The sequence below is a fragment of the Rhinichthys klamathensis genome, unplaced genomic scaffold (genome assembly GCF_029890125.1).
Source record: "Rhinichthys klamathensis goyatoka isolate OS25496 unplaced genomic scaffold, OSU_Roscu_1.1 h1tg000169l_1, whole genome shotgun sequence".
Lineage (NCBI taxonomy): Eukaryota > Metazoa > Chordata > Actinopteri > Cypriniformes > Leuciscidae > Rhinichthys > Rhinichthys klamathensis.
The window spans coordinates 671,066-686,057 of NW_026606700.1; the positions used below are offsets into that span (position 1 = coordinate 671,066).

General features: G+C 37.8%; 1 protein-coding gene across 2 annotated transcripts in view; it reads left to right on the forward strand.

The window, feature by feature from the left end:
* Positions 1 to 14,992, forward strand: part of faf1 (Fas (TNFRSF6) associated factor 1) — a 72,821-nt gene that overhangs the window by 51,898 nt on the left and 5,931 nt on the right. For both annotated transcript variants that reach the window (XM_056259583.1, XM_056259582.1), the window contains exons 14-18: positions 627 to 763; positions 1,174 to 1,262; positions 8,324 to 8,404; positions 8,900 to 8,977; positions 11,735 to 11,950. In XM_056259583.1, the coding sequence (XP_056115558.1) occupies positions 627 to 763; positions 1,174 to 1,262; positions 8,324 to 8,404; positions 8,900 to 8,977; positions 11,735 to 11,950 (601 nt within the window). The remainder of the gene's footprint in view (positions 1 to 626; positions 764 to 1,173; positions 1,263 to 8,323; positions 8,405 to 8,899; positions 8,978 to 11,734; positions 11,951 to 14,992) is intronic.

Genomic DNA, 14,992 nt, shown 5'->3' on the forward strand with positions numbered 1-14,992 from the left:
CTTTTAATTGGCAATACAGTTATAGGCAGTATGCTGGTCTGAAAATACCTAGAGTCCATAAAGTGCTCGCTCATCCCCTCTGAACCAACTTTCTTTAATAGTTCTCTGATAATAGGGTGAAAATTGATGTGGGGAAAAAAAATCTCCAATTTCTCTTTTCCACGCTGGCCATGGCCCCTCACTATAGTGTGTTCCATCTCTCCTCTATTTTACTTTCCAGTTATTAAAGCCGATGTTATTAAAAGAAGAGAGAAGCTAATCTATATTTGCATTTGCTCTATAGCAATTCATTAATATTATGACATTTACTGCGAGCTCTCTGAGTCTGCCTGCTACCCTTTTCCTTCAGCGAAACGTTAATTTAAAGTTCTGTCTTTGTAATGGAATAAGAAATCCTCTCTGCCCTATCAAATTCGGTGTGGCAGGAGCCGAATACTAATTTAAACCAGGGAAGTGTTTGGAGAAGAACCATCCACCGAGCGGAGAGCAGAATTGGTTTTAAAGTCTGTTAATATAATGAGCTGTGTACTCTTATTAAGCTTGGTGATTGTTCAGTGGAGTTCCACTGGCTGTCTGTCCACTGTCCACTCAAATTACTGACTCTCTCTTTCTCTCTCTCTTTCTAGACTACTCACGATGTGTACAAGGCACTTTGGCAGCGTTGTTGCACAGACCATCCGGTTGTACAAGACTGACCAGTTCCCATTACTCCTAATTGTCATGGGCAAACGGACATCAAATGAAGTTTTAAATGTCATTCAAGGTAAAATATATGTAAATTAACTTTAAATAAAACTGTACTGTTGGTAGCAGATCTTGTGTAATGCCTACCAGATCAAAATTACACAACAGTTCTGATTATTTGAATGTACTTAGTGTTACCAAAAAGTCTGAGACCACTAATGGATGGATGGATATAGATAGATGGAGATGGATGGATTCATAATTTGAGGTTGTATTTCTTTTTAGTATTAATGCGTTCATAGTATTCCATAGCATCAAGTTTTTCTTATTAAAAAAAAGTAGTCCGTCGCTATCTCATGTCGTGCCATGATGAGCAATCATTTTCCACTTGGTACATTTTGATATGAACAGTACAAGTACAAAAATGCTAATTGAAAGGACTCCACCCAATCTGATTATTGTTTGTTTTTTTCTGTTTGTATGATGAAGGCAACACAACAGTGGATGAACTTATGATGAGACTCATGGGAGCCATGGAGATCTTCACTGCACAGCAACAAGAAGACATCAAAGATGAGGTGACCCACCACACAGATATGCACCACATATTATATAGAATTTTATGGGTAGACTAGAGATATGAGTTTTTTGCTCGATTTCAAACCCTAATGACCAATGAGTTCCCTTCATATGAAGCAGTTTACGGCATCTTTGGCACACTTCAAATACATAAGTAGACAACTTAATTATGTTGCTTCCTTAGATGCTTTGTTTAAACAAATTCTAAGGTATCGCTTCATTGGGAAATCAATCCCATGATTCATTGTGACAAACTTTGTACTAAACTTGGTACTTTCAAAAAGTAATTCAATTATGCAATTCACGTTACTTGTAGTGCACTACACCAGACACTGATGAGCACAAAGAGGTGCTTTTTTTATTAGGCAGATTCAAAGTCATATTTTTAGGCCACAAAAAGGGGCATGTTGGGACAAATGACCACTCATTGTCTGACTCATACAAATCGCCCTGCCACACAGGGGTAAGAATAGATACTCCGCCTGTGTCTGTGTATTTGTCTGGGTTTCAGACAAACTGTGGAAGCAAAAGCACAATTCACTGGCTGTGTAATGTAAGCTTGCGGGGGCCTCTGCTTATGGAGTCGACACAAAGCTGGCAGGATGCAAGCTCAGTGTGTCATGTCTGCATGCGGTGATTGTTTAAATCAGTGCTAGGTCTGCAAACAAACGCATTTACAAAGAGCTGAAACAAAATGTGTCCATCTGTTCAAATGAATTGAAAACTTAACAATAATATGCTGGTATATACTGTTTTTAGCATGAATAACATTGGTATATCTGAGAGAGACTTAGAGTTTATTCTTAATAGTGGATCTCTGTATGCCTCATTGCAAATTTCAAGAGGACATTAAGTTCCTAACCAATTACAAACACTAATTATTCATGTTTTTGTTACATGCCACATTCTCATGACAGATCTGTCCATACTTGCCATGAGTTGAGCTAATTAGTCGTCTATCCTCACCTGTGTGTGTTAAATGTTTGTGTCTGTGGTTTGGTGGGAAATATTCAGACAGCAAACACAGGTTACTGTCCCCCTGAGGCACATTGATTACATGTAAGTGATTTGATAAGTCATGACATTTCTTGCCTCGTCCCAGCATTCTCCTGTTCTGTTCACACCCCTGCGTGACATGCTTCAAATGATTATCAATTGCAAAAAGCAACAGAAAATATTTATGCTATGTCATAAGTGTCATAGACCTTGCCATTGTCTCAGTGTGAGAACACTTCTGCTAGACTCAAGGTGTTTCATTCAATCTCCTCCTGCTATTAGGCCGTTTTCCCGGCTCAGTGAGTAAGTTCCGTTAAAAACGTTATTTTCGATTTGTATCTGTTCCATTAGATCCATCAGGCTGTGAAATTTCTGCTTCCCTCACTCAGAGCGCTTGAATAACTCTGACACGTTGATGGATTTCTGCTGGAATCCATCCTTGACGGTTTGCTCCTCGTAGCAATTAATGGCTGTAATATTTTTGGCTGTGAAGGAAATGTGATGTGAATGGACACAACCAGGGATTCAGGGTTATTGAGGGTGCCAGAGGAAATGCAAAGGAGATATTTTCACTCTGTAGTTTACACATTTGGCCTTTCGCTGCGAGTGACAAGTTTTCATTAATTTTCTGCTCACTGAAAAACATTCTTTGGGGGAGAAAGTGGTTAAAGAAGTAGTTCACCCAACAAATGTAAATAATTATTTACATAATAAGGTTGGGTTTCAGTGCACATTTTAATTTGAAATTTTAATTTAACAACTCTCTTTTCCACTTCAATTCGATTTTATTTTGAGTGAATCAGACTACACTTGTTGCGCTGTATATTTCTGATTCAATAAAGTAAATATTTCTGATTCAACAAAAATAACCAGTTCATAGAAGTCATTTGTTTGTGAATTGGACTAAACTGGTGGCACTAAATGTTTTTGATTCAACAAAAAGAGCTGGTTCATAGACAGTAATTTCTTTGTGAATTGGACAACACTGGTTGCGGTAAATGTTTTTGATTTACTAAAAAAAACCCAGTTCATAAGAGTCATTTGTTAGTGAATTGGACTAGTTGCACTGAATATTCTTGATTCACTAAAATGAACTGTTTCATGAGACATAAAAAAGAAAAGATCACCAAGTTCAATCTGATTATGAAAGGCTTTGAATGGACAAAGTATTGTAGCGTTGAACATTTTTTGTTTTAAATCAAATGTGTTCATTTAAGTGCAGCTATGAACTGCCGGTGATCATGGCGCATTTCAAATCACGGGTGTGACACTCGAATCCAAACCCTTTGTTAACCTTGTGTTTGGACACAAATGAGTGAGCCACCTTAGAAATGTGTGGGATTGTTTGAAAGCATTTGTTGTTGTGCCACCACTAACAGCCTGCCATTTGAGGCAGTTTAGGATTGCCCTTTAAAGTTCTTAGCCGAAATGTCCCTGAGTGTGTGTCATCCCTGCCCCATACAGTCAGGTGACTCATGGTGACCTGTGTGTTTCTGTCCCTCTGTATGGACAGACATACACCCCTTATATACTCTGTCTGGATCAACAGCCAAACTCAGACAGCACACACTCATCCACCAAGATCACACCAGCATTCCTCTGTGTGTGTAAGTGACATGACCTGGGGTTGTGCAGTCAGGGGTAAAGTAGTTATCCGCTTGCTCCATCAGCTCCAGTACAGGTCACGGCACTGACTCACTGTATGTAGAGTGTTCTAGAGAGAGAAAAACATGGCAGAGAGTTTCTCAGTCTTTGCTTACCCCTTTTTATTTAAAATTTTTCACCTTAGACTTTTTCTTTTTCATTTTGACAGCATTAAAAGAGTGTTTTACTGTGTTCATGTAGAAGGATGGCAATGGAGTAAACAGATAATCAAATTGGACTAATTAATTTGAAGAGTTTGGCCATTAACTTTTAAAAATATAAATAAAGTCGTTATAGATATGCCATGTTTTTTTTTAATAGCCTTTTGCTTGCATCACAGCCATGAACTGTAATTTACTACTTGCTTTTGATAATTAGAGGCATCGTATAAATTATTTTATTAAATTATACATTTTTGGTCTGTTTTCCGAAAAGAGACTGACTGCAAATTTTTCTGTAAATACACACCTACATGATGACTAGTCATGGCACACTTTTTTTTATTTGTTTGTTTTGCTCTACTCTGCTCTGCTTTGCTTTGCTTCGTTTTGGGTTTGGCTTGGTTTGGTTTGGGTTTTTTTTGTTTTGTTTTGTGTTATGTTTTGTTTTATTTGCAGGTTTCCGTTAATGAAATGTATTACTGACTGGAAAAATAACTATTCAAAGTAATCATTGATTTAACAGCTCAATCTTTCATAAGTCTGTTGTCGTAATTTCATCAGTCCAGTAAGCCATGAGAGGCCATTACTTTTTTTTAAACCATGATTAAGAGGTTTTTAGTGACATGCCTTGTTGTATCTAACAATACTCCTTATCTATAGCAAAATCAGTGTAAAGTGCAGCCTCTCATGACTAATTGCTTTATTATAGCAGTGGCTTTTGAAAGTGCTTTTGAAAGGTTTTGCCTTTTACGAGCAACAGATTAGGCATTTTTTCAAAAGCACAGTGTGTTCGGAAAAGTCAGTGTATATTTGTTCTTATTTCCAGCCCTCAGATAAAAGATCCAGTTGTTTGTAATCCCGATTCACCTGAATTGTTTCAGTGTTACGACATTACAAATAGAGACCCACACACACATCAGCCCACAAACTCTTCCTATTCCACAACATGGTTTCCACACACTCTTTTACAGCTCGTCTGAATAGAATTTGAGGATGTATCTCTCCTTTGATCAGCCTCTGTGCTCCATCCCTTCTTTCTCTCCTCTATCCTTGCTTTTCTTCTCCTCTGCTCTGTGTAGTCACAACTCTTTCACATTTCCACACAAAGTCCAGCCAGGAGAAAAGACCCTTAGTCTTAAAAGCGGCCGCAGACAATCGCACGAGCCTGACTGCACAAAAGCAACAGTAGTTATTCACAGTCGTCAGCCTCAGCAGGTAGACCTGCAGCTGGGTCTTAACAAACAGGATACACACACAAACGCACACACTCACAAGAATAAAAGAGCCCTTCCATTGTATGTAGAGGAACTCCACACATTCACTTCTATAAGATACTCTTTCAGTCGTCCCCAGTTAGTGTGTCCGACAATACAATAGAATTCAGTATGTGGCCATTACTGCTGACAATGACGAGGAACCATCTCATACGTCAAAGATCCAGTGGGATTGTTATCTGCTATCTGGATAGACACGCTCTTATCTGGTATAGGATGTAGATAATAGAATATATAGTGGGGTCCAAAAGTCTGAGACAACTACAAAAATGCCCCTTTCCTCCAATAGTGCAAAATTCTACTGCTCCACAAATTTTTTTTTTTTAAATTTTAACCTAGGTATTTTTTTACTTTACTTTTCTCTTTTTGACTTATTATTAGTTCTGTCTTCAATGTTGCAAAATCATGTTTTTTTTTAGTTTTTTTTTCAAGTTTAAATTAATTCTTAATCTCAGATATGTGGTCTCAGACTTTTTATATTCTACTCTTGATCGTAAAAAGGTTTGGCAAGATTTTACATTTTCTATTATTATTAGGTGTTCAAGCACGAAGTGCTGAAAACCTATTGTAATCGTCCTGATTTTTATTATTATTTTTCTCCTGTAAAACGCATCGTGCAGCCCAAACCGTAAGGGCTGGAGCCTTGAAACTTTGCCAGATGGTAGTACAAAAATCGAGGAGAGGTTATCAAAGTATGAGCCCGATTGGCCCATAGGTGGCGCTATAGCAAGCAAAAGTAGGAAATCGTGCATAACTCCTAGACCATTTATCCCAGAATCAAGTGTCTTATATCCCTGTAATCCTTGGCTCAAGACGGACAAAACGTATATCTCCGATTTTATTTGCGTCTGGAAAAATTTTCCGCCATCTTGGATTTTGTCCAAAACCTATTTTGCGAACTAGTCCCTGGTTTTTCACCCGATTGGAACCAAACCAGTGTAGAAATGTTCTCTGGAGTCTGAATATCAATAATTATCGAAAAAACGTTGAATTTTCGATTCACGGTTGCTAAGGGGCGTCAAAACGTTCGCAGGAGGCGGAGCTAATTTTACTAAAATGGGTATAACTCGTGAACAAAATAAAATAATTTCACCAAACTCGGTACACGTATGTATGAGCTTTATTTGAGGTCACAGTAAAAAAAATCGCGACGATCGAACACTAGGTGGCGCTATAACATGAAAAAAACATATAAAGGACTGACAGTTAGTCCGATTGACTTGAAAATTGGTATACAGTGTCTTGGTCCAAGGCACCATGTATGTGTATGAGGACATTGGCATATCTCAAAAAACATGGCCGCCATCGACAAATGAATTTTGAGCCCCTATGAGACGAGGTTAACGGAGGCCAATCAGAACGAAACTCGATGGGCATGTTCGACTCATGGCCTAAGAGGTCTGTAAGAGTTTTGAAAGAAATCGGCCACTAGTTGGCGCTAACGAGTTTTACGGCTCTTTAATCACGTGGTGTTGCACATATCCCCACAAAATGCATATCATATGATAGATCTCCTCATGGTGAACAACTTTGCCTCTAGAACCATTGCTGTCAATCAAATCGTTCATTAAATATTCACGAATATGTTAAAAACCTACTTTTACGAACTAGTCCCTGGTTTTTTGCCCGATCAAAACCAGACCAGTCTAGGACAATTCTCTGGACTCTATAGATCAATAATTATCAAAAAAAAGTTGAACTTTGCCCTTTGGTTCACTGTAACAGGGTCATTTAGAAAAGGGGCGTGTCAAAATACACTCAAAAGCCTATAAATCATAAATGAAAACTCAGAACTTGACAAAAATTGATGAGCATATGTGTCATACCATGGTGAGGAAGCATTCAAAGTTTCATGGAGATCGGACCATAGGTGGCGCTATAACTGTTAAAAAGCTTTAAAACCATACATTTCCTATGGTAAATTGCCTGTATTGGCTGTAAATTGTCTTTTCCATCTATGATCGTATACTTTTCATATCATAATGTTTAAAACCAGTGCAGTACAATTCTCTGGACTCTCTGGATCAATAATTATCAGAAAAGGTTGAACTTCTGCATTTTGATGGCTATAAAAGGGTCACTTCAATGTGTAGCCTTGACCGAGTGTGCCCGAAAGCCTATATCTCTTCAATGAATGCTCAGATCTTATTAAAAACAACTCAGAACATGAGACCTATCACTCTAAACAAGCATGACAATTTTCAGACAGATCGGACAAAATTTGCCTCTATTACAGTTAAAAGGGGGGAAATTATATGACCATAATGGCATATTAAGCCAATAAGTGGTATTCTACTGCCCCCTGCTGTTTAAAATAGTCATTTTGTCATAATGCTGACTATTATTGTTCTATAATTCATATTTAGAGTTTATATAATCAATATTTTAACATTTACAATCACATTTAGTCAAAATTCATTGTCACATTGACAAATGTGAACCCTGAATGAGACAGTTTAATCTACAATAGAATGTGTGTGTGTGTAGTTCCATGTTTCTGAATAAATCCATATGTGACATAACATCATGAACATGCATGCAAAGTTTTATGGAGATCGGACCATAGGTGGCGCTATAACTGCCTGTATTGGCTGTAAATGGTCTTTTCCATCTATTATGTCAGTGTTTAAATGTATGCTACATAAAACTTAATGTCTTTTGATGCTTTTGTGCTTAACGGCCTTAAAGGCCTTAACTGCTTGAACACCGCTAAATGCTGCTTGCAGCTTTAATTATCATTATTATTATTAGGACTTCATACATGAAGTGCTAGAAAACTGTATTGTTTTTGCTGTGAATATTTATTTGCTGTAAAGATTGTATGTTTATCTCTGTAAAGCTGCTTTGAAACAATCTCCATTGTTAAAAGCGCTATATAAATGAAGATGACTTGACTTGACTCTTTATAAAATATGAATATTAATGTTCATATTTAGAAATTAAACATTGTTTTTGCTATTTTAACCACTTTTACTTTTCTTGCAGGATGAACGTGAAGCCAGAGAACTGGTCAAGAGAGAACAGGATGAAGCTTATCGTTTGTCTCTGGAGGCTGATCGTAAAAAGGTTTGGCAAGATTTTACATTTTCTATTATTATTATTATCATTATTATTATTAGGACTTCATACATGAAGTGCTAGAAACTGTATTGTTTTTGCTGTGAATATTTATTTGCTGTAAAGACTTCAGATGCAAAAACCTCTAAGTCCGAACTGACATTTTTCTTTTAAATGGGCATTTTTATCAGGCTCCTTTGTTTTGGTTCAGTAATTTCACTTTAATGGCAATGAAAAGGTTGTTAGTCAGTTATTAAAAATGCCTTATTTTCAGAAATGTCACTGATAAGAGTGACATTTAGAAGAAGAATGTCAGACAGACTTTTGCATCCTAAGTCTTAATTTATTTATTTTATTAAAGTTATTCATTTTACTTTAGGATGATAGTGAAAGAAAAAGGTGCTGAATGATTTTGTGCATTTCTTATGTGAGGTACTTTAGTATGGTACGTTGCTAGTGAATTTGATATTATATATATATTTTTTAATGTTACCATTTTTACAGAGAGAAGCTCAAGAGCGAGAAGAGGCAGAGCAAGTTCGTCAGGACAGAATCAAAAAAGAGCAGGAGGAGGAACGAGAGGTGAGGTTTGCTTCAAATTTCACCAGTTTGGTTTCAACAACCCAGTTTATATGACAAGTGCAAAGGATGATGCAAAGAAAAGCTGAGAATGCCCTTAAATAATTCACCTTTAAAGTGGTGTGACACAAGCCATGTAATCATGATTCTTTCCTATCTGGAATTCTCAGAAATGTACTAGTTTCCTTGTTATTTTCTACGTAGATCCCAGCAAAGCTTTGTTTGACTGCAATATATGACTGATTTCCTGCATTGTGTTACTATTTCTTTGCGTTGCATATCAGTTCCAGTTAATGCTTTTCGAAAACGTCTTAAATCTTTCTCATCCAGTGAAGCAGAAAATATGAACTCAAAAATGACACTGATGCTTAATGCTTAAATTGAAACCTGCCAATTTCACTCACGTTGACATTTAATGTTTCTGGATATTCCAAACATGCCTCTTAAATAGGATTTCATGCCTCATAAACCGACAAATAGCAGTGACAGTCATAAAGCTTCATGTCCTGTCATAACTGCTCATATCAAACACAGTTTACATTGTTACACAAATCACATACATATTTGCGATCCGCCCCCGTACCGTGTTTGCGCTGTTGCCCTGTATATAAGCAGTACAAAACGACAGGTGCACGTCAAAGCACTGACACTCTGACAAAGACAGCCTCAAAAAGTGTCACGGAAAGTTAAATCTCACCTGTAGATGTAGGAGTGAGCAAATATACCTGTTCCTTATCAGCTGATCAGCAGAATACAATACCACTGTATTAACATTCAAATGTATTACAGATGGTGCTGTCGAAGTGAACCTGTTCATTTAGTGTGCTTAGAAGTTCAACACACACTCTTTTTAATAAGATATTTACTTAGTTAAAAAGCTCGGCACACCAGCGTCTGTAGATTATCGTCTGTTTATTCAGCAGTAAATACTAACCGGACCAGCTCAGGTGAAACTGCTATATGAGATAATTTCTCACTTTTAGGCTTCAACAAAAGCATGTAATTAGTTCAATCTCCTATTGCCATGGTACCATTCATGTCAGGACGTTGTGTGTAGGCTACAGTATAGACCTTAAAACATACGATACCCTACAATAGCATTTAATGAACAAAGCTTTTAAAATGAGACATTGTGGAGAGGTAAACAAAAAGACGTCCTGGAGGCGAAGTAATTGTGTCAGTGTGTGTGTGTGTGTGTGTATGAGAGAGAGAGAGAGAGAGAGAGAGAGAGCTGTTAACGCAGCAGCGGCCTTGTGTTTTAATGAGAGCAGGGTCTAAAGTTGTTCACCTAATGTCTGTAATGAACCCAAGGGGAGAAGAAGCTTGGCACACACACACGTTTATACTGATAAAATCACCTGCACTGAAGTCCAAAAGACTGTTATTTATGGTTTTTCCCCTCCCATGCTCGTCTGTGAAACGTCACGCCTTTGGATGTGAATCTCCAAGCTGTGAAACGGGTGAGAGGTCAACTGTTAAGTTTCATGACATCTCGATGATGATTGAATTCACACACAATCGTAATTAACCTCTTGCTATTGAAGTGATAGATTAGATTTAAACCGCGTACATTCATTTCATGCGATTCTCATCAGCTGTTACGGTTTGACCATATGTGCGTGTATGTGTACGGATGTGCCATTTCTTTCTGTGCATCATTTTTGCGACTTTGTGTGTGTGTGTGTGTGTGTAAACAAGGCGGTAAGATGCTCTCCACCTGGAGTCTATCCAAGCACGCGCTCACACTCGCACACGCCCAAACCACAGCACCTCGGTGGGTCCGTGGCGACAATGAGTCCACTGGAGGGAAACAATCAGCAGAAGTGTATAGAGAAGAAGAGAGGGGAAATGCTCTGTGAGTTGGACTCTTTTGTGACCCAGACAGCGCATGAAAGGCCGAGGGGGAGTGGTGATGTCATTATTCTCTGCCGTCAGGTGCTACACACATGCATACACACTCTTGTTTGTTTAGCGCAGTGAAAAGGATGCTCCTTAGTGCCCTTTGTGCGCAGGGACCAGGAAACACACAGATACGTACGTGCACACATACATCCTGAGCAGGGCTGGGGAGAGACGCCGTTCGGCCCCCAGAGGGCTTTTTACACGCGGCCCCTACCTAAGGGAGCAGGGCCGGCACGCGCTCGCACAAGCCACCTGCTGCTAATGAGCTACTGTTGTACACTTTGATGAAATATAATTGCATTATGGTGTGTAAATAAAGCCTGCGTGTTTTGTCACAGCATATGCTGCCCAGTGTCACAACAGGAACAACAAGCTGGAGTTGAAAAGCCCAGAGGAGCGGCAGGTCGTGCTCTGTGTCACTAGAGACGCCGCAATTCTCTCATCTCTCTCTCTCTCTCTCTCTTGCTTTCACTCTCGTTCTCTTTCAATGTGTATGCGACTTCTCACTGTTTCCCTCCCCATCCCTCGCTTTATACTCATTTTATGTTTTTTTTTTAACTGTGTGATATTTCTATGACGTACAAAACGGAAAGATTTTGGTGTTGTTTTAAGTAGCACGATCAAGCTGTGAAGGAGTGCTAAATTTAGGACCTTTGACGCACGACTTGCATGTTTTTTTTTCATAAGATCTGTGCAGATGTATATAATGTGCCACAATGGTGTGGTTTTATGGTCATTCAGCATTCAGTGAGCTATAAATCTCCAAATTCAAAACGTAACTTATGAATTATGGTTAGTTCATGAGATACATCTTGATTGTTTTTCTGTAATGTTACTGTTTTGCCTTCCCTTGCGCAGGCTATCCGTCTCTCATTGGAGCAGACCCTGCCACCAGAGCCCAAAGAGGAGGGCGAAGAGCCAATCAGCAAGCTGCGCATCCGGACGCCAAGCGGCGAGTTTTTGGAAAGGCGGTTCCTGGGCAGCTGTAAACTCCAGGTCCTCTTCGACTTCGTCGCCTCAAAGGGCTACCCATCCGATGAGTTCAAATTGCTCACCACTTTTCCTCGCAGAAATGTGAGTTCACACATGCACACAGACATTTAGATTTATATCGTTTTCAAATAAGCTTCTTATTATTTCCATTTATTTTGGCTCTAAAATATACCATAACCTTAAAATAAAACTTTTTTATATATTTACTATTTATTTGTATTGTGTATACACACACAAACACTTTCAAATAAATGTAATAATCAATAGGATAATAAATAATAATATATATGATTATTGTAGCCACAGCTATTATACATTTAAGTACAGAAGTGCACACACAGTCCTGACACTCCCGCCTCCTTCCTGTTCAATATATTTTCTGTGGGCATTTTTCCCCATGCTGGAACATGACTGATATTAGTCTAGAGCCCCACTGATGGTGAATATCTTTTAATTCCTGTCCATCTGCGGTGCACTAATAACTGTGTGTGTGTGTGCGCGCAAAGAGTGTGTGTGTGTGCGCGCAAAGAGTGTGTGTGAGTGTTACAGCCCAGCAGGAAAAATAGAGTGTATAATTGGCTAGTTAATCCCAGCGTGTGGCAGAAGTTTGTTGCTCATCTTAGTCCCGGTGTGTGTGTGTGTACTGTACAAGTCCACAGATAGTCACACACCTGCACATTAATTAAAAGCCATGCGTGGTTAATTAGTATTTCTTTTCCTCTTGTGTATTTTATTATTATTATTTTTTTTTTTACATCTATCCACAAGTGCATGCATAATATATGGAATATTAATTGCGGTCCTTCAGAAGCAGAAAGGTGCACTGGCTACTTCGGATACAGTCAGCAGTTCTGTGTTCTGTGTTTGTGTGTGTGTGTTTGTGCACTCTACAGCAGGTAGATAACAAGCGCTGCTCTTAACGACCTGACTAATTAACAGCATGGAAACAGAAATGGGCTTTCCATTAATCAAGAGATGTGTGCAGGCCTGCCCAGACAGCATGTCATCCAAACCCTTTGGGGATGAGCGCTAAGGCCCCCCAACAAACGCACACTTTTACACACGCAAACACAAAGTGACTTATAACCCACATAAACACTCAACATCCGCCTTAAACACTTGTTCTCAGACAGCCACACACCCAACAAACACCATTTCACACGTTGCATTGCATTTATTCACAGTCTCTGTTTGGAAACCAAAAGAGAATCGAGTTGCGCGTTTCTGCTGAGGGTGAAATGTGTATCCAGCAAAATGAGGGAAGCGAAAGCAGGAAAAACAGGCTGTGTTTGTGACTGTGACTACAGTGCTTGAGTTTAATCCTCTCTCTCTTTCTCTCTCTCTCTGCCTCTTCTAATTAAAATCATCTCTGCCACAGACTCTCTCTATCCCTCCCACAGGATTAGGCCATGAGCACTATTGCATTTGTAATTCTGCACAAATGTTTAAACTTCATCTCTCTCTCTCTCTTTTTCTTCCCCCCTCCTCCTCGTCCTCCTCATCTCCGCATCCAAAACCAAGATAATTGCCAGCAATAAGAGAGTGATTAAACAGAGGAGTTTAGAAAGCGAGAGATGGAAAAGTGTCTGAAGGCTTTTGTTTCATTTGCGGCCTGCGAGGGTTGTGTTTGTCAGTTTGTTTGTTCTTTTCTTCCCTTTGATGGACAGATCCAATGCACCTGCACTCTTCTGAACGAGAGTGTGAGGAAGGATTAGAAAGCAGCCTCAGGATTCCCTTTCTATTCATAACACTCATTAATGTCATGGCACAGTCACATCTCCACTCACACCAGTGCTTAGAGGACCTCCAATCATCTGATGAGCTTGATTTCTTTTCCGTTGTTTTTTTTTTTTTTAAGTTATCCAACTCAGGATACATGAAGGACATCTCTTGGACGAGTAACTTAATCTTGTGTGTGTTGCGTGTCGAACAGTGTTTCTCAAATGGTGGGGTGAGACTCAAAAATGAATCACAGGTCTGTTCTGAATAGAGAATACAATGCTAAATGCAAATAATAAAATAAAACTAAACAAATTAATAAATAAAAACAATTTATGAAAGGAGTAAGCTTTATATAAAAATGTATTACTGGCTTTATAGTTTTTTATTAACAGTATAATTGAAAATAAATATTTTTTCTTATATTATAATATATAATATTAAATTATATTAATTATTTTTATTATATATATTGAACCTATGAAAACAATACACTGAAATCCTATTTATTTATTTATTTTTATTTATAAAGCACACTTGAATACAACAACATTTGCCCAAAGTGCTGTACAAAGAACTTAAATATAATACTAATGATACATAGAACAAATAATACAACAATAGCATACATACAAATAAACACAAATTCAAAGTAAAATATGCCTCAGCACCTAATCGGGATTAAAAGCCCGGGATAGAAAATTAGATTTTAACCGTTTTAAAAATGGATATTGTTGGAGCCTTTCTGATATGCAAAGTTAATATGTTCCACAGTTCAGTCAGCGACTGAAAAAGCCCGATCACCCCTAAGTTTCAGTCTGGATCTGGGAATCCAATCTGAATCCAATAATTAAATGTAAAATTAAAAGTGACCTGCAGCCTTTGTAAAAGAGAAGTAATCATTATTATATGTATAAGATTTACTTATTGCAATTTAGTGTATTATTTACATAAGTGCAATATTTCTATGAATTGGGAGCATTGTGTGTATGTATAATATATATATTATAATTATTATATATGTGTGTATATACAACACACTAAAATGCAATAAATTATAAAATAAAATTGTCTATATATATATATATATATATATACACACACACACACACACATATATACATACATTGTACAGTTTTCTGTCTATTTAGTTTATTTAGTTTAGGTTTATTTTATATTTATTTATATATATATATATATATATATATATATATATATATATATATTACATGTATAATATTTAGTTATTGGATTTTAGTGTATTGTTCAAATGCAGTATTTTTTGTATTGGTCCATCATGTGATGTCCAAAATCTGGTTACTGAAGAAAAAACAGTTGAAAACCAATACTTCTCTGTTTCTTTCAATCCTTAGAGAGCCATTTGTGGTTTCACATCTCTTACGT